Source organism: Vipera ursinii, assembly GCF_947247035.1.
Source record: "Vipera ursinii genome assembly, chromosome: 1".
In the NCBI taxonomy this organism is placed as follows: Eukaryota; Metazoa; Chordata; class Lepidosauria; order Squamata; family Viperidae; genus Vipera; species Vipera ursinii.
Window position 1 is genome coordinate 111,465,710 of NC_139512.1, and position 22,889 is coordinate 111,488,598.

Here is a 22,889-nt window from a genome sequence, read left to right on the forward strand (position 1 = left end):
GTTATACAGTATATAATAAAGCATGTATGAGACCAATAAATAAAGTACTTAAAATGATTCAGTGTTAAATAGGAAATAAGACAGGCTGGGATTCTGAAAAAAAAAACTGGGAAATTTTAAAAATAAATACAATGTGTGAATTGGTGATGGTGATGTAGAAGAAAAAAACAATGCAAGTTTGAGCTGATAATTATGTACGTATGTAAAACTATCCACATGGGTGGGAGCACGAGAACCACTTCCCTTCCCAAATCAAGTTAAATAAATAAATAACTCAGAAACATACCAGCAAATACTCTTTTTATTACATTTGTTCAATTTGCCATACTATAATTTTAAGACTGTTTGCATGAACATAAAGATCAGTATGAAAGTAATGGTTTGAGAGTAAGTCAACTTCAATTTTGAAAATAAAAGTAGTATTTTTCACATACTTCAGTTTTTACACAATTACTTCCTCAACAAAAAAACAAATCAAACAAAATTATTTTCAAGTTTTTCCCCATTGCACTTGTTACCACCAGAATTACATGAAAGACTTTACAATACAAAATTACAAAGAGGGGCAGAATCTACTAGTACAAAACAGACGACTATGTAAATCTTTAAGTGAAATGTACTAGGTACTCAATGAAGAATTTCAACCTGTGGCTTCTGGTCAGCTTTCCAACATTCATTTATATGGATTTTTCTTTTCTTTTCTTTTCCTGAAAGCGTCCATTGTTTAAGAGGAGAATATTAGTGGTATCCTGGAAACAAGGCAAGGGCAGACTTATTTTGCAGTTCAAGTATTATCATAAAAGGGAGCCAAGTTCTGTGCACTGTGCTTTAAGTAGCGGCAGAAGAGGCAAGTAGAAATACAGTGTTTTAGCTTATATGCATGTCCAAACAGTAAAACATTTCAAAATAAATTCCCCCAAGTCTAATTATTTGAGATCCAATTAGTGTTAAGATAAAAATCAGTGTTACCTGTAAGTTAAATTGATCTAGCTGTTTTAAAAATACAAAAACAATTTAAGATGTTTAATTTAACATTATTTTGAGAGGAAGTGACAAGCAAGACAGCTGCTGCCCTTGATCTAGAGGCTTGAGAGATGATAATATATTTCTATCAGTATTTAGTGGCTGATTTAGGCCATACGACTTGCCCATAAATCTTCCTGCCTTAATTTCTACAACAGAGATAGGCAAATCCCATCATCCAGCATAGGTAGCCATGCTAGCTGGGCTGATGAGAACTGTTTGATAATATCTGCAAGGACACTTGGGCCCATCGCTATTCTAGAAGTTTAAAAAAAATGATTCTGAACATCCATGTCATATATTTTGGTTTAATTCAACAGAGGAGCAACACCCAAACACAGTCCTAGCAAGAACAGTAAGTATCTTATTTGCAGAAGAATAAAACTAAGGTTCTCTTTGATTCATATGACTAGGAATAGGACACATTTCTACCTGTTTTTGTCTTCATTTTCATTATTTGGCTAATCAGCATCCTTTCTACAGAGATGCCTTTCCTAAGAGACAGTCAACAAAGAGGTATTTGAGAGTGTAATGTAATAGCCAGTTGTTCAAAGTAAAGCACCTTTGCTTTGAGATCCAGGCAGCTAAATTCAGGACTTTCAAAGGCTGGCTGCAGTAGTGTACTGTGCAAATTTTGCAGTTTGTTCTATACTTCAGTTGTATCCCTCTTGTTTGTATTGTTAGATGAATCATAAGAACATGAACATTATCACTATAGCTTAAACTAGTTTCAGCAGAAAACATCAAACTGCTTTTCACAGTGCACCGATTTATTTCATAAAACATGTTCATGATGACCCAAATGGTAACAGTTTTCCAGAATGGGGAGGCAGCCTTTTTATTGGTTAAAGCCTCCCCAATCCTCCTCTTTCTGAGGTGGCACCCACATTTACCACACTTTGTTTGAGGTTCCCTTGTGGAAGGAGCCCTACTTCTACAGTTAGTTGTAAACACTTTCCTCAAAAGAGATTAAGTGGCATCTTTTCCAAAATGATTCTCACACATGAGAAAACATTGAAAATTACAAAATGAGGGAGGGTTAAACTTGCAAATCAAGAAAATAACCCCCTTAGCCCTTCACTGATTACTCAGGATCAAAGTTTTTTCTCTCTTAGTTTATTCTTCAGGTACTCGTTTACCAGTATAGATTGTCCATCACCATTGGTTAAATACTTTTCCTTTCCAAATTTATGTTCTTGCTTTTGCCTTCTTATCTCTTTATACCGTAAGGTGATGTCACTGAAACAAACAAAAAACAAGTTAAGAATTAGGATGTGTGTATGTGAAGGTTCATTCTCCGAGCTTGTGGGTTGGTTTCCAAAAGTTTCATTACTAGGCTAGGTAACATCGTCAGCAGAGCTTAAGGCGTGTCAGTGTCTGTGTTCTTCTGTTTATAAGGGCTTCAGGGGTGGGTGTGTCAAGTGAGAGTCTTGTGATGGGTCAGGTGTGTCATCAGTGAGAGGTTTGTGATGGGTCTTGTGATGGGGAGATTACATCAGGTCAGGGTCGATGGGAGGTGAACCGCTGGGGGGGAGGGAGGCTTGCGTGGGCTGGTTGGGGGTCGGTGCTGTCTCTGGTTGGCTATGCAATTGATTTGGATTCTGAGGGGTTCGTAGGTTGGTTGTAGATCAATGTGTCTGTTGATGGAATCGCTTGTGGAGTACCCACCACTATTGCAAGTTAAGAATTGTTTCTTTTTCTTAAAAAAAAGGAAAAGCAATAAACCTCTGTAGCTCCTTTCATTTCTCTCAAACAATTGTAAGCTAAGTTTTGAGAATATCAAGCACCTCTTAATTCTATTTAAAAAGCACTATAAGTTTTAAACAGCCTTCCAAATAAATAAACTGGAAGATGAGCCACTCTCAACACACACACCCCTGCAAATTCTTCGGAGATTTCTTAAAACAAAGTCTGGGCAGCACTTCAGATCTAATCTAATCTAATCTAATCAGGGCATGTGGGAGGATGAATGTAGCATCCCTCAGCAATACCTTTAAGCAGCTGTATCTTTTCCTGGAAACTAGTGCTGCTACATGATCCCAATAAAAGGGTTATGATCCCCAAAATATGTTTACGTGGCACCTTGAAGCTGAAACCAAAGCAAGTTATCCTGCAGCCCTTCTTTCTCAGAGATGGGGAGCATAGCCAGATGGGATTCATTCTGCCAAACATGGGATTTCTTTCTGTCCATTTCTCTATTTCTGTCCCATTTCTCTATTTCGATAAGAAAGAGCAAAAAATCTTCCAGATAAGAAATTTCATTGTAGTGGTTAGTTCTGTATACTAACTCTTTCTCTCTTACTGATGTGCAGAATATAAATTTAATAAATAAATAAATAACATTTTATGGGAATTGACAAGAGTGCTTCTTTTAGAATTATAGGGCAACTAGTGTTATAATTAAGGCTTTATTAAAGGCCCTTAATTGAAGGGTTACCTGACAATCAACAAGAAAGTGAGTTTCTATCAGCAAGACTTCCAAGTTTGGCATCTTGAAAATACCATAGTATTTTAAAATTCCCATACAAACGATTACAGGCCTAGCTAGGTGGTCAAGAATCAAATTTTGCTTACTGAATGAAAAAGCGCCACACTGTCCAGGAAAGCACAAGCATGATTCCAAGGATCCAACACTGAGTAATGTAGAAAGGGAGTGACAGTGTCAAAGTGTATGGATCATATTTTACCACTATAAGGAACTCTGTAGCTGTGATAGCAGCAACCAACCAAGCTTGCTGACCCAACTTCTTATGGAATTTCCTGCAATAAAACAAAAGTAGTAGCATATATGTACATATTTGTATCCAAAATATTATTCACAAGGAAAATCCAGAATATGCATTATCTTGAAAATTTGCTGATTAAATTGAATTACTCCAGTTAATCTCAATTTCATTCAGTAACATTATCAAAATGTTATCTTGAGATGCTTCTCTATACCGTACCCAGGAAGCATAGCTTCAGAAGCAACTGCTTTTCAGACAGACTCTAGTGTGCTCCATAATCAAAGGCTGAAATAAAAGGTTTGATGAAGTGGACACCAGACCACAAAATGTTATCCCATAAATAACAGTAAACGTCCATCATACAAATATTGATCAGAATGGTAACCCAAATTTCTATGTTGATAAAGCTACAGTTCATATACTTGCGGTATATTAACCAACCTTGTTCTAGTGGTTTAGTTACAGTGGACATGGTTGAGTTCTGGGGCATGAGGGACAATGCTAGGAAGATTGAGCAGGGTATGTGCATATTTCATAACAGGGTTGTTCGTGACGGAAGGAGGCAGAGACGGGAGACACTTCAAATATCTGTCAGATGGGTAGACAGTGTGCTGTTGCAGCAGCATAAAGATTGGGAGGCTGGGAAGATGCTCAGAAGTTTGAATGAGAAAGGTATGATTAATGGGAGAAATGGTTTCTGGCCCATTCTGTACTTCCATGCTGATAACAGTTAGAAAAAAAAATTCCTTCCCTAAAGTTAGAAGAGGGAGTGATGCTCCATGGAGCGCTGTTTCTAAATGCCTGTGGCCAGTGTCTTGGAAAAGGAAGGAAGGAAGGAAGGAAGGAGGAAAGGAAGGAAGGAAGGAAGGAAGGAAGGAAGAAAGAAAGAAAGAAAGAAAGAAAGAAAGAAAGAAAGAAAGAAAGAAAGAAAGAAAGAAAGAAAGAAAGAAAAGAGAGTGAGAAAGAACATAGAAGTGAGTGGGGATTTAACAACAAACAGGTTCCACAGACACTTCCTCTTGAACAAACTGTTACTTAGTATTTATCATTAATTGATTCTAGGAGGTGCGTTGAGTACCAAACAAACGATGAATATTGGGACAAAATTTTCATGTCAAAATGCATTGAGTATTCCACAGCTGTTTAGTACACAGGTACCGCTGTATTTACCATGCTACAATATTATATTAATAATTTAGCTTTTTAATAAAGAAGAGAAAGTATAGCAATTTTGCATGGTTAATTATAAATAATTTTGGCAGATCATTTTGCTATACCTACAAAGCAGACTTTTGATAATATGGGTGAAGGACACCTCTAACAAAACTATTAAAATCAAGTATTTTTGGTCCCTGGTTTTACATCTAGTACGTAGTAGTTTTTCCGTACTGCATCTATTTCTGCCATTTTAAACCATCACCCTGGAAAAATCTACATGAAGGAATGCTGGAAACAATAGCAACTGCTACAGCAAGGAATGTTAATCCTACAGCTCTTTAATCTATTTTGTAGTGTAAAGAATCCTGCTGAACTGGATTGTCACATTTCTCCAAATATGACCTTTCTTTTGTTTTTAACTTCCTCCTATTAAGAAGTGTAGGACTGAGGAGATTTTTATATTTGTGCAGAAATTAAAACTGTAGTGGAACTGGGAAATACCAAGTCACTTTCTCTATAATAAAAGTTAAGAAAGTTAGGAAATTGTTATATATAGGATCATTGTTTGGATGTTTTTCTTTGATTTCCATATCTTCTATTGGCAAAGGATGGCAATACAGTGAATTGGTAATGAGACGTTTGTGACTGATGAAGTTTCCTTTTTCCAATGTTATGCCATGTGGTTGAACAGAGGGCAAAAGAATAAAAGACAGATTCTTTTTTCAACTCAAACACAAAGAACGAAACATGAACCAGAATACTGAGGAGAAGCTCTCTAGTAAGAAGTGAGATCTTTTCCTACTTTGAAGCAGGAAGTATATTCCATATCAGCAGGTCCAAAATGAGGGGTCAGGGAATGGTCTGAATGCCATTGTTCAATATCCTGAAATCCAAATAAAGTAATCATCTTTAGCCATTCTTCCCTGCTCTAGGAATCAAAGACCAACAAGTGATCTTCATAAAGTATTGGAATCCTAGATAACTAAATACAGACATTTCTCTAATGGTCAGAGATAAAACAGTATGCTGGAAAGTTATGGGGTCAATCAGTTTGTTCCATTATCACTAAACTTAAAACAAAAATACAATAAAACAAAAATCAATTGGATGGATCTGTGTTCTAGTATTTGATAAACAGAAATAAACAAACAGAAATAACAAATAATAAGCAGGCATGTGTTTACTTCATGCATTGCTCAGCAAGGCCATACTGCTACAAAATATGAATACTATAATGTCTCATCATCATCATCATCATCATCATATCATCATCATCATCATAGTAGAGTTGGAAGGGACCTTGGAGGTCATCTAGTCTAATCCTCTGCTCAGGCAGGAAACCCTATACCATTTTGGACAAATGGCTGTCCAGTCTCTTCTTAAAAACTTCCAGTGTTGGAGCATACACAGCTTCTGGAGGCAGGTTGTTCCACTAGTTAATTGTTCTGTCAGGAAGTTTCTCCTTAGTTCTAGGTTGCTTCTCTCCTTGATTAGTTTCCATCCGTTGCTTCTTTCCTGCCTTCAGGTACTTTGGAGAATAGCTTGACTCCCTCTTCTTTGTGGCAGCCCCTGAGATATTGGAACACTGCTATCATGTCCCCCCTCGTCCTTCTCTTCATTAAACTAGACATACCCAATTCCAGCAACCATTCCCTATATGTCTTAGCCTCCAGTCCCCTAATCATCTTTGTTGCTCTTCTCTGTACTCTTTCTAGAGTCTCAACATCTTTTTTACATTGCGGTGACCAAAACTGGATGCAGTATTCCAAGTGTGGTCTTACCAAGGCATTGCATAGTGTCAGAAAACCAAGATTACAAAAATCTTTAGGCGAAATCCAGATTTAACAACATCCTCAGGCTATGACATTGCTTTTAAAATACTATCCGAAATTTTCCTCTGCAAAAACTATTTGCATTCCAATTAGTCCAAATCATAAACTTCATTTCAGCTGTTGTGCACTATATACATTTGAAAATGGCATGCTGCAAAGTAATGTTATAATAAAGCAGAAATGTTAATTTGTCAAGCATTATATATCTGATGCCTGGAAAAAAGGTAGTGTTCTTTTCCTTTAAATAACAGATGCATTCATTCATTATTTTGGTGAATAATGTTTCTCAGCAATTTGCAGGAAACATCCCCAGTTCTAAAAAATAAAGCAACTGAGTTTAAATAAGAAACATAACTTACGGATCATCCATGAAATCGTAGATCTCTCTCATAGCTACTCCTCCCACATTCACATAAAAGACAAGTCGTAGCAGGACCAAGTAGTGTTCTGGAGGCATCCACAGGACAAATTTCAAGTAAAATGTGTTCAGCTCTGCCAATAAAAACTGACACGTACCATACAATCACTTAGGAGATTTCCTGTTATTCAAACCTAAAATATGTCACAATTCTTCAAAGTGTACAAATTGGAATGTATGAAATGTCTTGCCAAAGAAATACTATCAAGGTTAACAAAGTAGGGTTTTCATAAAACAATTTTAAGAAATAAAACTCTATTTTTAATCATTATCCCCTATATCTTCTTGGATGCTGCTGTTTCCCTATTCTCATCTATTATAGAATGGAAATTTGATAAAATGACCAGGTACTACAATGCCCAAATGAGAATGTGGTTGTCCATGCAGCAATTGTTGATGTTCTGTATTCAAAATTATGGAAGTGAATTGTTAGAAGGAACATAATTATTCAATACAAAGTTACAAACTCAATGCCTCACAGTGATTCTAACCTGCTAATCGTATTATTTTAAGATAGTCGCTTCTTTCATACAGATTCAAAAGATCAAACTTTAAAACAAATGTATTCAAGAAATAAAATCAGATCATCATTCAAGACTAATTTTGACAAATGCAGAAAAAAAGTTCTTTACTTCCTTTTTTCCCCCAGATAAAAGTTTGCATTTGATTACACAGAGAATAATACCAAGCACAATCTTGTCTCTAACTACAGAGTCAGAATTACCGTTTCTTCCCTACCAGTTTTCCAATCTAAGTTCTACCAATTATGTGCACATGTGAATGAACTGCTTTTGATGGAGAGGGTTTCTACTTCCCGTGGTCTGTATTATCAGGGAATCATTTACTTACAGTATAATAAATACTGAAATAAAATGTGTTTCTTGCATGTGAACACTCATCCCTTAACCCAGGAGTAGGCAACCTTGGCTGTTTTATGACTCGTGGACTTCAACTCCCAGAATTCCTGAGCCAGCTATGCTGCCTTAACCTATACAATTTATATATTGTTTAGTATTTGTATAGTCTTCTAAATTAAATGGGACCATCATGACCTCTTCCTTCCTTCCTATTCTTTATTTAGCTCTTAGCATGAAAGCAGGAATTTTGCAAGATAAATAGTATTTTTATTATGTCAAACTTAGGGAGTCTGTGGGAAAAAAGCAAGAAATCTGTTTACAGTACTCTGAAAATAAAAACCATTTGAAATTCTTATATTAGTTCATTGAAAGAAATTACCCTTACAATAAAAATAATGCCACACACTGCTAGCCATCTGCGAAGGCTGGATGCTGGCTTCCACTCAAATTTAACCCAACTGTACGGTGTGAATTGAAAGGCAATTCTCTTCATTTTACCTCTGGAGGGGAAATTAAAAATATCTCATGTTATTTTTAAAAAACCTTCTATTAAATAAAGTGTGATGAACAAAAACACTGGAAATGTTAAAACAGCATAAATAACAACCCAGAAGTCATGCAGAAACTAAAATATAAAAACAAACAAAAAGGATTTGGGAGAATGTAGAAGTATTTTTTGTAATTTAAGAAATAAAACAATACTTTACAGAACTACAGTATGTTCAAATTTCTACCCAAAAGACATTTGTATAAGTGGTAATAATCCATAATTAGTCTATTTATTTATATATTTCATTTCATAATATTTATAAAACTGTTATAATAATTTAATTTATCCTAGATTAAAACCTATCTGTGTCCAAATAAACTGGATACCTCACTTCAAATTGAGCAATTTAGGATTCATTAGCATAAAAAGTGATAAAAGTTATAATATTTGCATTTTTCTGCCTTAGAAATAAAATTTTATAATTGAACATACTTATATGTGGGAATATTCCAAAGTCCTTGCCATTTATATGTTTTCAAAGAAAGCCACCCCAAAGTCTTCATTCCACAGTAAATGCCAAGTCCATTGCAGAAGATTACATCCATAATCCACTACAAATAATAATAATAATTTAATCATCCATCACAATCTGTGACTAATAGCAATAATGGTGCTGCAGTTTCTATACATATTATGCATACATTACACACACACACACACACACACACACACACACACATCCCTTATAAAATACTAAATAGCACTTCAAAATATTGATTATATATAATGAATATTTTGGCAAAACAGATGGCTTCTTAGCCTATAAAATGATTTAATCTATAGAATTAGCATGTTATCTTCTCAACAGAAAATGATAAAAAGAACTTCATCCTACTCATTTTTCAGTTTTCCATCCATTAGTCAGTTTATTTTCTATATTAACCAGCTAAGATATATATATATATATCCTCAATTTTTAGTTATGAAATTTGGGTTGGTCTAACACTTTTTGTCAAGACATATAATTTGTTCTCTCCTAGACTTGCCCTTTTCACTTCATCTTTGATTCTTTCTTTGCTGGTTTTTTTCTTCAGTTCAGAATGCATCATTTAACAAAAATTAAACTTTTATTTATAAATTTCATTATTATTGTTTTATTAACATATGTATAATGACTAGCACAAGGTCTCCAGCTGGTTTTGTGTCTAAGGTAAGATTAGAACTCACAGATGCCTTAACTATTATAGTAGTCCTTGACTTATGATCATTTGTTTAATGATAGTTTGAAGTTACGATAGTGCTGAAAAAAGGGGGCTTATCACTGGTCCTTGAAGTTACGACCATTGCATCACCTCTGTGGTTATATTGTTGTGATTTGCAACAAGCAAAATCAATGGGGGAAGCTGGATTCACTTAACAATTGCATTATTTATTTAATACCAGATAATTTTAATTTAATTTAATTTAATAACATTTATATACCGCCCTTCTCCCTGAGGACTCAGGGCGGTTCACAGGGCAGAATAAAATAACCAATACAAACATTAAAAACAGATTAAACAATTGCCCTAGTTAAAAACAATATGATACAACGCTAAAAACCCCCAAAAAAATTAAAAAACAAAAAATAAAACAACCCCAACACTCCCCCTCAGGCTAGGCCGGCTTGTACAAACAAAAATGTCTTGAGATCGCGGCGAAAGGAGCGAAGATCGGGCGCCATCCGGAGCTCTACCGGTAGCTGATTCCACAGCTCCGGAGCGCCCACAGAGAAGGATCTCCCCCTGGGGGCCACCAATCGACATTCTCTGATCGGTGGCACCCTGAGGAGGCCCTCTCTGTGGGAACGCACAGGGCGCAGGGAGCTTGATGCCGGCAGCAGATGTTCCCTGAGGTACTCCGGCCCCATGCCATGGAGTGCTTTGAATACCGTTACCAGTACCTTGAATCTCACCCGGAAGACAACTGGCAACCAATGCAGCTCACGGAGCAGAGGTGTAACGTGGGAGTATCGGGAGACTCCCAACACCACTCTCGCGGCTGCATTCTGTACCAGTTGGAGCTTCCGAGTGGTCCTCAAGGGCAGCCCCATGTAGAGAGCGTTGCAGTAGTCCAGACGAGAGGACACGAGCGCATGAGTGACCGTGCACAGATCATCCCGGCTAAGATAGGGCCGCAACTGACGCACCAGGCGAACCTGTGCAAAGGCCCCCCTAGTCACGGCTCCTATATGATCTTCCAAGGTGAGCCGTGAATCTAGGAGGACCCCCAAGTTGCGAGCCCTATCTACGGGGGGTAATAATTCACCCCCCATAGTTAGAGGTGGAATGTCCGAATAAACCCGGGATGAAGATATGCAAAGCCACTCAGTCTTGTCGGGGTTGAGCTGGAGTCTGTTCCTCCCCATCCAGACCCGAACCGCCTCCAGGCAACGGGACATCACGTCGAGGGCATCACTGGGGTGGTTTGGGGTCGAAAAGAAAAGTTGGGTATCATCAGCGTACTGATGATACCCAACTCCAAAGCCACGAATGATCTCACCCAGCGGCTTCATATAGATGTTGAACAGGAGAGGCGAGAGGACCGACCCCTGAGGAACTCCACAAATGAGAGACCTCGCGGTCGACCTCTGCCCCCCTGCCAACACCGACTGCGAACGTCCCAAGAGATAGGAGGAGAACCACCGTAAAACTGTGCCTCCCACTCCCAATCCCCTGAGACGCCGCAGCAAGATACCATGGTCGATGGTATCGAAAGCCGCCGAGAGGTCTAATAGGACTAGGACAGAGGAATGCCCCCTGTCCCGAGCCCTCCAGAGATCATTCACCAGCGCGACCAATGCCGTCTCCGTGCTGTGCCCGGGCCTGAAACCCGATTGGTACGGGTCTAGATAATCCGCTTCATCCAGGACCAGAGGGAGCTGATGCGCCACCACACTCTCAACAACCTTCGCAAGAAAGCGAAGGTTGGAGACAGGACGAAAGTTATTCAATACAGCAGGGTCCAGGGCAGGCTTCTTGAGGAGAGGCCTCACCACCGCCTCCTTCAAGACGGCGGGGAAGATACCCTCACTCAAAGAAGCCGATATAACTGCCTGGAACCAGCTGCGTGTCCTCTCCCGGGCTGCATAAACCAGCCAGGAAGGGCACGGGTCCAATAAACATGTGGTGGTGCTCAGCCTCCCCATGATCCTGTCCACTTCCTCCGGAGTCACAGAATCAAACTCCTCCCAGATGATATCGACAAGACCACCCGTGTCCTGATCGTCAGACTCTGCCCAGTCAGAGTCCAGACCGGTCCGAATCCGAGCGATTTTGTCCGACAGATGTTGGTTAAACTCCTCGGCACGGCCCTGCAAGGGATCCTCCCTCACCTCCTGATTTAGGAGGGAGCGAGTCACCCTAAACAGGGCGGCCGGGCGATTATCTGCGGACGCGATAAGGGTGGCGAAGTGGTTAGACCTCGCCTCCCTTATCGCAGCGAGATAAGACCTAATGTAGGCTCTTAGTCGCAATCGGTCGGATTCGGATCGGCTGGACCTCCAACCGCTCTCTAGGCCCCGTCTCCGACGCTTCATCTCCCGAAGCTCCGCAGAGAACCATGGAGCTCGACGGGATCTGCACCGGGTCAGGGGCCGCAGGGGTACAACTCGATCAAGAGCCTCAGTGGCCGTCCTTTCCCAGGCTTCCACTAAGGCATCTGCCGAGCTGTGAGCAAGGGAGGCAGGTGGGGACCCCAGAGCTGTCTGGAACCTCTGGGGATCCATTAAGCGTCTGGGGCGGTACCATTTAATTGGTTCCAAACACCCACGGCGGGGGGTGGCAAAACGGAAGACCAGTCGCAGGAGATGATGATCGGTCCATGACAGGGGCATAATAATTGGAGAGCCCCCACCAAGATCATCTAACCACTGTCCAGATAAAAAAACTAGGTCAAGGGTGTGGCCTCCCTCATGAGTCGGTCCCGAAATTACCTGCGTCAGGTCCATGGCCGTCATGGAAGCCATGAACTCCCGGGCCAACTCAGATGATCCTCCCAGCGATGGTAGGTTGAAATCCCCCAAAACTATAAGTTTCGGGAACTCAACCACCAGCGCAGAGAGGACATCGAGCAGCTCAGGCAGGGCTGCTGCTGCATGACTAGGCGAAAGGTACACCAGCAGCAAGCCCAACTGCGCACCAGGGCCGCATCTCAAAAAGAGAGACTCACACCCGACTATCTGAGGAACAGTGGCCTCCCGCGGACACAAGGTCTCCCTCATAACAACAGCCACACCCCCACCCCTACCCTGAGCCCGAGGCCGGTGCAGCACCCGGAAACCTGGTGGGCAAAGATCAACCAGAGGAATCCCGCCCTCTGGGCCCAACCAAGTCTCCGTGATGCAAGCCAGGTCCGCCTGCTCACCCTCGACCAGATCACGAACGAGAGGAGCCTTATTAGCGACGGACCTGGCGTTCAAATACACCAGCCGGAGCTCAGGGGGCTGCACACCCTCACTCCCGGGACCTTGGGGTAGAGCCAGAGGGTCGGAGTGCCTCACCGCTTGTAAGTAGCGGAGAGGCCTTCCCTGAGATCGATACGGCCCTCTGCTCCTCCATCTGCTGCCATTCCCTGATGTCGTGGGAATAGGTAGCCCCACGACCAGCCCTGGAGCCCCGGAGGTGACCGACCCCCGCTCCTCCCCCCAGCGATCTCCATCGGCCCTAGCCAGAACAGCGGTAGTTGGATAGCCCCCCTTATCCAAACAACCAAAAGAACCCTCCCGCTTCCCTAACCCCCTAAAAAATTTTGAAAGAAAAATAATCAGGGGCCTCTTATTAGGTCTACGACGAAGGCCCCTACCCGTGCCCAGCCAACTCTCAGGGTCCCAATAAATGGGCCCTTCCTCGAGGTTATAATCGGCTGGCAAGGCGGGTCGCACCCAGGAGGGGGGAGCACCCCTGAGGGCGCATAAATCCGTGGACGAATATTTAAAGGAAGGCATAAATAGCAGTCCGAATCGTAGGCAGTCCATAGATGATAGTCCATGAGGAGGATCTATTCGGAGAGGGAGTCCCAGGCCTCCGTCCAGCCGCTGCCACTCAGCTGGATAAGCCCCCCGGGCAGGCCTACCACCGTCCTCTCACTACGGTTACAGAGCCAATTCTCGGGGGGGGGGATGGAAGTCTGGAGCAACCCCACTGGGTATGGCCTGCCCCATAGAGCTCTCACCTCTAGGGGCAGGAGATGTAAATTCGGCCATCCTCTCACAATGGCCCATACCCAGAATTCTCTGTCCTTTGGGGTATAAGGGGCAATGCGCAGTCGATTGTAAAAAACAAAAACAAACCATCATAGTCAATTCTGATGACAGCCAAGACCCCCGTTGTCTCGTCATTCCCAGAGGTTGTAACTGACCACCAGTCCATAGGCCCTCAGTTTGATAATTATTGGGGCCTTCCAGACTGTGGTCAACAAAGATTGGCTCCCCCAGGTCCATTAAATTCCCCGCCGATCTTCCAAAGTCCTTCAAAATGGCCCAAGTCCACAAGGCCCCACTGGGCTCCACCGGGATCAACCGGCTAGCCCAGGAACCTTCAGGGCCATCAGAAGCAGTGGGGGTGCCAACCCATCTGGGATATGCAAAACCAACCGGGGGGCCGGCAAACCGGGCATAACACCATCGCTGAGTCATCGAAGCCGCTGCCGCTGAGCCGCTATGGACACAGCCGCCGCCATCACCGTAGCCACCGTAGCCATCAGAACGCCGCCAAGGCCGCAAACAATCCGGGGAGAGCCACCGCCACCGCCGATAAGAAACGGACCAAAAAGGTCCAGGAGGCAGAGGGACAAACGGTTCGGTAAAAGCAGGCCAAACCACAATAATCGATGGTAAAGTGGCAGAAAGCAGAGGCAGGTCGGTCGAAAAGAAAGCGGTAGAAAAGGCAGGCCACGCAGATCGCAAACAGCTCCGTCGCCGCCGCCGTAGCACCGCCGCCGCCAGCCGCCGGGAACTCCAAATGCCGCCGAAGAAGCCAAGACCGCCCGACATAGCCGGAAACTCCCGACGACCAGCTGAGCAGCTGAGCAGAAAGCAAACCGGCAGCCCAGCGAAACGCCGGTCAAGCTGGTAAAAAGACCTAGACAGTTGCAAAATTCATTGCTGCCACCCTTCCCCCAGCCCAGGGCATAAAGAAAAAAGCCCTGAGGGGCTCCTAAGACGCCTATCTTCTCGGACCTGCAGAGCTCAACCTCACACGGCCGCCCGCACGTCCGCCATCTTACAGGACAACAAGCATGATGGCTAACTTAATCACCACCAAAAAAAAAAGTAATGGTTGTCAAATCAGGTCTGGTCATGTGATGACAGAAGTGTGACTGAAATTCTGGTTCCAATTGTGATCATAAGTTGAGGACTACCCAAACTGGCTCTCAGGCTCACGTGTATCTTACATAAAATTAGAAATAAAAGAAATTGCAGATCATTTTCATGAATCTGAGGCTATCAGAGTTCAATGCTAGATGGTCCCTAGAAAGAAGACTAACAAATTACTCTTGCCAAAGCTATTCATATTTAATTGGTAACTCAACCCTATGAAATGACTTTTTGAAAAATGAATTTGCATCACTATATGCCAAATAATTAAAGAGAGTAATTAATACTTACATGATCCCACCAGCATTCACTGAAATTTGGAAGCTGATGTTCTAGACTGTACTCCAGAAACTCAAACATTACACTGATAATCATGCACATCCACCAATCCCGAATCATTAGTGTCTAAGCAAATTATGAAAGAAGAAAGTTATTCTGCAGGTTAAGTCCAAATTTGCATTACCCAATATTGAAGAAAAAATAAGAAAAATAAGAAAAAAAATAAGAAAAAAATATCACTGACATTTAACTTGTGAATAGGAGTAGTAAATTGTTTTCAAGCATTATATACCTGCACTAATTTATGATATTTAAAATAAAAATCAATATTCATTCTCATGTGCAATGCAACATATCATTTAATAAACTTATTAAGCAATTTTTTGCCAATGTTTTTCAAATCCTGCTTTCCCCAATTATTTGCATTTTTATATGCATGGTTCTGGTGGCAAAGGATAATAGTATTCTGATTCATGTATTAAGTGAAGAAGTATAAATTTAAAAAGCTGGTGTTAAAATGTGAATCAAATTATTTTTTTCTCCAGCTTTGCTTATAATATATTGTATACTGCTCAAAAAAAAAAAAAATAAAGGGAACAGAAAATAAGACATCCTACTATTAAGTACATTGTGTTGTTTAAGTGTTCCCTTTATTTTTTTGAGCAGTATAGATAGAACACCAGGTTTCAGTAGTCCTTTGAAGATGAGAACAAAGGCTCTCAAAAATATCTGTAGCACAAAATATTGAGTTTACTTTCAAGCAGAAACTTAAAATTACATAGAGGTAGTCCTTGAATTATTAGCACAATGGAGCCCAAAATTTATGTTGCTAAGCAAGATAGTCGTTAAGTGAGTTTTGGCCCATTTTACAACCGTTATTGCCATAGTTGTTAAGTGAATCATGGCAGTGGTTAAGTGAATCATTTGGTCATTAAGCAGAGTTGGCTTCTCCCATTAACGTTGCTTGTGGGAAGCTGGCTGCGAAGGTCACAATTGGTGATCATATGACCCCAAGACCAACATAAATATATGACAGCTGCCAAGAGCCCAAATTCTGATCACGTGACCATGAGGATGCTGCAACGGTGGCAAGTGTGAAAACCAGTCATAAGTCACTTTTTCAGTGCCACTGTAACTTCAAAGAGTCATTAAATGAATGGCAGTAAGTCAAGGACTACCTGTATAACTGAACTGGTTTGTCTGTCAGCAAAAGCAACTAGAGTAGCCTTCATAGATGTATTACAAAGTTATAGTCAGTAATGACTAGAAGTTCTAAGACTAAAATAAATTTGAGTAATTATCAAGACAAAAGATATGAAAACACAATCGACAACTTCTTAGCAATAATTACAAAGCAGGACTGCTTCATTTCTCTGTTCAATATAATATACTTTGTATATTAAGAGGAAAATAATGATGCATTTATCTGACCATTAGTTTAATCTTAACATAGCTAATAAATAGCTTAATACCTTAACTGATTAAGATTTAAAGCTATTCAACAGTAAAACAGAAATTTACTGTCAGAAACTTATTTTAGAAAGAATTTCGATGACCAGTGATAATCATAGAGAATAAGCAACACTTGAAGTACTGACAACCAATGAGAGATCAGAACTATAGGAAGTAATTAAGCAAAGAAAGGGCCAATTCTCACCTTTAAGTACCAACCAAGGAAATGAGCAGGAACAAATCCATCTAGCTTATCCTGTAATTCAAGTAGATTATACTGATTAGAGTTACTTTCTATGTAATAAAATGAATCAATATAAATGATGACAATGACTACTGAAACATATATTTCCATATGCAACATGAAACACCTTCACAATGTTTTAAAATATGTTAAATGATTAAAAAATAAATTTTACATCCCACATGTAATGTATAATATATTTTTTCTATCAACCAAATAACAAAAAGATTACTGTTCTTTTTTCAATTTTCATCTGGAAGATGAAAAATGGGTTCTTATCTTAGATAAAACAACATCTGACCATATAATGTTCCTGATATGTTAAATTCTGCTGTTGTGTATACCTCATCGCAGAAAAACCTCAGACAAATATGTTTATCTTAACTTTCAACCTTTGTACCTTTGAGCCACAAGTCTAGAAATACAGTATGAGTCCTAATCTTTCTTTAAATCTGAGGCCTCAATGTTTTGGACCAGCTTTTTATTTTATAAAAAGGAAAAGCTTTACTAAAATATTATGTAATTCACATTTTTATAGACTCAACAGCCAACACACTGTAGTCTACAAAGATGGACTTTAACAACTGCAGATAAAAGATATAGATTTCCTTTATCTTAAAAGTGTGGGAGTAATTAAATAAAGTAAACTCTTAATATACTATTATGGAGGAATGGAGAGCATGATTAAGTTACTACACAGATTAGTAGATGGTTACAGAAACATGCATACATTTTGCATTACAAAAATCCATATACAATGTAACAATATTTATACATAAATTTTTACTTTTGTTCTGCATTTGGTTAGTTATGAAAAAACAAAAACAACAACAAAAAACAAAGCCATATGCAAGGCAGCAATCAATATCTTAGCTTCCATGTGTAGGAAATGACATAGGTTTCAAAATTTTACTACAAGTAAAATTTAACAACCACCTTGAATAGCAACCATTCACAAATACAATGGTAATGAATGCTTTCCACTCTGAGAATTTATGATCAAAGAAGCCTTTAAAGTGAAACTGATTAAGCTCTGGTCAGTTTCATGCAGCAGCTATGAGGCCTGGAGACTTTTAATCAACTAATAAAGGTCACAGTGACCTTGTTAACTTGTAGTTAACACTTTTTAGGGAAATCCTGCACTGAGAAGCAGCTCCAGAAGAAATACCTTGTTTAGGCAATCTCTCCACCCTGCAGGAGGGGAAAAAAAAGGGGTGGTGGTGGTGAATCAGGCAGAGGCCATTATTTGAGAGAACTTTATCTAAATGAGACAGCAGCAATCAGTGATCATCACAGCATCTCTCTCTCAGAAAGGTGTTCACTTACCATAGCAATCAGTTCACTTAATGAGCAGGTTGTTGAACCAACTGCAGTCACTAAACAAGGACTACCTGCAGTCTGTCCTCCAAGTTAAAATTTGCTTTTAAAGAAATGAAGACTGAAATTCTCAGAAAGATGCATTGGACCTCATCGATGGAATCACTGAAGACAGACTCTTAGTTATGAAACAACTGATACTGGATTAGGAAACAATTATCAGACATCCATGGTAATCATAGAAGTACAAAATCCTAGGACATAAAATATCATTAAATGAATACAATCTCTCCATTTTAGCATCTTACCCAAATATTGTGAAAGGCATCTGTTGCATTATTTGGGTCATATATAAGGCAATTTCCACCATAGTCTCTTTCAGGCAAAGGGACTCCTAAATTAGGATCAATAAATTTCATAAACTGTCTTCCATCATGTACAGTCTGCAAAATTAAATACATGTTCAAGAACATCAACATTTCTTTTAAAAAGTTATATTTGTTAAATTGGCAATACAGAAAGAATGTACATATACATATATAATGGCTACCCCAAACATAGACCATATATAATGGCTATCCAGACCCTAAAAAGAACTGAAGAAAGAAATTTAGGTATTTGGGGAAAAAACCATACAGTCATGGCGAAATTGTTGGCACCCCAGATTTTTTTCCAGAAAATCAAGTATTTCTCATAGAAAAGTATTGCAGGAACACATGTTTTGCTATACACAGGTTTATTCCCTTTGTGTGTATTGGAACACAACAAAAAAAGGGAGGGAAAAAAGCAAATTGGACATAATGTCAAACAAAACTCCAAAAATGGGCTGGACAAAATTATTGGCACCCTTTCAAAATTGTGGATAAATAAGATTGTTTCAAGCATGTGATGCTCCTTTAAACTCACCTGGGGCAAGTAAAAGGTGTGGGCAATATAAAAATCACACCTGAAAGCAGATAAAAAGGAGAGAAGTTCACTTAGTCTTTGCATTGTGTGTCTGTGTGTGCCACACGAAGCATGGACAACAGAAAGAGGGGAAGAGAACTGTCTGAGGATTTTGAGAACCAAAATTGTGGACAAATATCAACAATCTCAAGGTTACAAGTCCATCTCCAGAGATCTAGATTTGCCTTTGTCCACAGTGCGCAACATTATCGAGAAGTTTGCAACCCATGGCACTGTAGCGAATCTCCCTGGTCGTGGACAGAAGAGAAAAATTGATGAAAGGTTGCAATGCAGGATAGTCTGGATGGTGGATAAGCAGCCCCAAACAAGTTCCAAAGGAATGCAAGCTGTCCTGCAGGCTCAGGGAGCATCAGTGTCAGCGCAAACTATCCGTCGACATTTAAATGAAATGAAACGCTATGGCAGGAGACCCAGGAGGACCTCACTGCTGACACAGAGAAATAAAAAAGCAAGATTACAGTTTGCCAAAGTGTACTTGAGTAAGCCAAAATCCTTCTGGGAAAACATCTTGTGGACAGATGAGTCCAAGATAGAGCTTTTTGGTAAAGCACATCATTCTGCTGTTTACCGAAAATGAAATGAGGCCTACAAAGAAATGAACACAGTACCTACAGTGAAATATGGTGGAGGTTCAATGATGTTTTCGGGTTGTTTTGCTGCCTCTGGCACTGGGTGCCTTGAATGTGTGCAAGGCATCATGAAATCTGAGGATTACCAAAGGATTTTGGGTTGCACTGTAAAGCCCAGTGTCAGAAAGCTGGGTTTGTGTCCGAGATCTTGGGTCTTCCAGGAGGACAATGACCCCAAACATACGTCAAAAAGCACCCAGAAATGGATGGCAAGAAAGCGCTGGAGAGTTCTGAAGTGGCCAGCAATGAGTCCAGATCTGAATCCCATTGAACACCTGTGGAGAGATCTTAAAATTGCTGTTGGGAAAAGGCGCCCTTCCAATAAGAGAGACCTGGAGCAGTTTGCAAAGGAAGAGTGGTCCAAAATTCCAGGTGAGAGGTGTAAGAAGCTTATTGATGGTTATAGGAAGCGACTGATTTCAGTTATTTTTTCCAAAGGGTGTGCAACCAAATATTAAGTTAAGGGTGCCAATAATTTTGTCTGGCCCATTTTTGGAGTTTTGTTTGACATTATGTCCAATTTGCTTTTTTTCCTCCCTTTTTTTGTTGTGTTCCAATACACACAAAGGGAATACTCCTGGGAGGAGTATCTGAGTTAGCTCGGGAGTTCATGGCTTCCATGACGGCCATGGACCTGACGCAAGTAATTCATGGACCGACTCATGTGGGAGGTCACACCCTGGATTTGGTTTTCCTATCTAGACGGTGGTTAGATGATCTTGGTGGGGGCTCTCCAATTGTTATGCCCCTGTCATGGACCGATCATCATCTCCTGCGGCTGGTCTTCCGTTTTGCCACTCCCCACCGTGGAGGTGCTGAGCCAACTAGATGGTTCCGCCCCAGACACTTAATGGACCCTGAGAGGTTCCAGGCAGCACTGGGGTCCCCACCTGCCTCCTCTGCTCACAGCTCGGCAGATGCCTTAGTGGAAGCCTGGGAAAGGACGGCCACGGAGGCACTTGACCGAGTTGTACCCTTGCGGCCCCTGACCCGGTGCAGATCCCAGTGGGCTCCATGGTTTTCCGCGGAGCTCCGGGAAATGAAGCGTCGGAGACGGGGCCTAGAGAGCGGTTGGAGGTCCAGCCGATCTGAATCCGACCGATTGCGACTAAGAACCCATATTAGGTCTTATCTCGCAGCGATGAGGGTGGCAAGGTCTAACTACTTCGCTGCCCTCATCGCGTCCGCAGATAATCGCCCGGCCGCCCTGTTTAGGGTGACCCGCTCCCTCCTTAATCAGGAGGTGAGTGAGGAACCCTTGCAGGGGCGTGCCGAGGAGTTTAGTCAACATCTGCCGGACAAAATCGCTCGGATTCGGACCGGTCTGGACTCCGACTGGGCAGAGTCGGACGATCAGGACACGGGTGGTCTTGTCAATGTTACCTGGGAGGAGTTCGATCCTGTAACTCCGGAGGAAGTGGACAGGATTATGGGGAGGCTGAGCTCCACCACATGTTTATTGGACCCGTGCCCTTCCTGGCTGGTTTATGCAACCCGGGAGGGGACACGAGGCTGGTTCCAGGCGGTTATATCTGCCTCTTTGAGTGAGGGTAGTTTCCCCGCCGCCTTGAAAGAGGCGGTGGTGAGACCTCTCCTCAAGAAGCCTGCCTTGGACCCGGCTGTGTTAAATAACTTTCGTCTGGTCTCCAACCTTCGCTTTCTTGCGAAGGTTGTTGAGAGTGTGGTGGCGCATCAGCTCCCCCTGGTCCTGGATGAAGCGGATTATCTAGACCCGTACCAATCGGGCTTCAGGCCCGGGTACAGCACGGAGACGGCATTGGTCGCGCTGGTGAATGATCTCTGGAGGGCTCGGGACAGGGGATATTCCTCTGTCCTAGTCCTATTAGACCTCTCAGCGGCTTTCGATACCATCGACCATGGTATCCTGCTGCGGCGTCTCAGGGGATTGGGAGTGGGAGGCACGGTCCTTCAGTGGTTCTCCTCCTATCTCCTGGGACGCTCGCAGTCGGTGTTGGCAGGGGGGCAGAGGTCGACCGTGAGGCCTCTCGTTTGTAGAGTTCCTCAGGGGTCGGTCCTCTTGCCTCTCCTGTTCAACATCTACATGAAACCGCTGGGTGAGATCATTCGTGGCTTTGGAGTTGGGTATCATCAGTACGCTGCATACTGATGATACCCAGCTTTTCATTTCGACCCCAAACCACCCCAGTGATACCCTCGACGTGATGTCCCGTTGCCTGGAGGCGGTCCGGGTCTGGATGGGGAGGAACAGGCTTCGACTCAACCCTGACAAGACTGAGTGGCTGTGCGTACCGGCATCTCGGGATACTCAGGATATCCCACCCCTCTCTATGGGGGGTGAGTTATTACCTCCTGTAGATAGGGCTCGCAACTTGGGAGTCCTCCTAGACTCACAGCTTTCCCTAGAAGACCATATAGTAGCTGTGACTAGGGGGGCCTTCGCCCAGGTCCGCCTGGTGCGCCAGTTGCGGCCCTATCTAGACCGGGATGCCTTACGTACGGTCACTCATGCGCTCGTGACCTCTCGTCTTGACTACTGCAACACTCTCTACATGAGGCTACCCTTGAAGACCACTCGGAGGCTCCACTGGTACAGAATGCAGCCGCGAGAGTTGTGTTGGGAGTTTCCCGACACTCCCATGTCACACCTTTGCTCCGCGAGCTGCATTGGCTTCCAGTTGTCTTCCGGGTGAGGTTCAAGGTGTTAGTAATGACCTACAAAGCCCTACATGGCATGGGTCCGGAATACCTTGGGGAGCACCTGCGGCCGGTGTCAACTTCCCTCCACCCAGTACGTTCCCACAGAGAGGGCCTCCTCAGGGTGCCACCGGTCAAAGAATGCCGACTGGTGGCCCCCAGGGGGAGGGCGTTCTCTGTGGGTGTGCCAGATTTATGGAACCATCTTCCGGTCGAGCTCCGGATGGCGCCTTATCTCCGCTTCTTCTGGCGCGATCTTAAAACCCACCTTTTTGAACAAGCCGGCCTGGCCTGATGGGATGGAGTTGGGTTTTATAAATTGGTCTTAACTTTTAATCTGTACTAATTTATTACGGGCATTGCTGTTTAATTACTTTTTAATAATTTTTAATTTTTGTATCTTGTTTTTATTGTGTATTGCCCTGTTCACCGCCCTGAGTCCTTCGGGAGAAGGGCGGTATACAAAT

The 22,889-nt window shown here is 42.0% G+C and overlaps 1 protein-coding gene across 1 annotated transcript in view; it reads right to left on the reverse strand.

The window, feature by feature from the left end:
• Nucleotides 1-283: 283 nt before the first annotated feature.
• The window catches only part of PTDSS2 (phosphatidylserine synthase 2), a 51,280-nt gene continuing 28,674 nt past the window's right edge, over nucleotides 284-22,889 (reverse strand). Inside the window, exons 5-13 of the mRNA XM_083348981.1 lie at nucleotides 18,460-18,594; nucleotides 16,796-16,846; nucleotides 15,151-15,264; nucleotides 8,997-9,115; nucleotides 8,400-8,514; nucleotides 7,099-7,244; nucleotides 3,598-3,783; nucleotides 2,163-2,262; nucleotides 284-749 (exon numbers count right to left, since the gene is read on the reverse strand). Of these exons, the coding sequence (XP_083205107.1) occupies nucleotides 678-749; nucleotides 2,163-2,262; nucleotides 3,598-3,783; nucleotides 7,099-7,244; nucleotides 8,400-8,514; nucleotides 8,997-9,115; nucleotides 15,151-15,264; nucleotides 16,796-16,846; nucleotides 18,460-18,594 (1,038 nt within the window). The 3' untranslated portion in view covers nucleotides 284-677. The remainder of the gene's footprint in view (nucleotides 750-2,162; nucleotides 2,263-3,597; nucleotides 3,784-7,098; nucleotides 7,245-8,399; nucleotides 8,515-8,996; nucleotides 9,116-15,150; nucleotides 15,265-16,795; nucleotides 16,847-18,459; nucleotides 18,595-22,889) is intronic.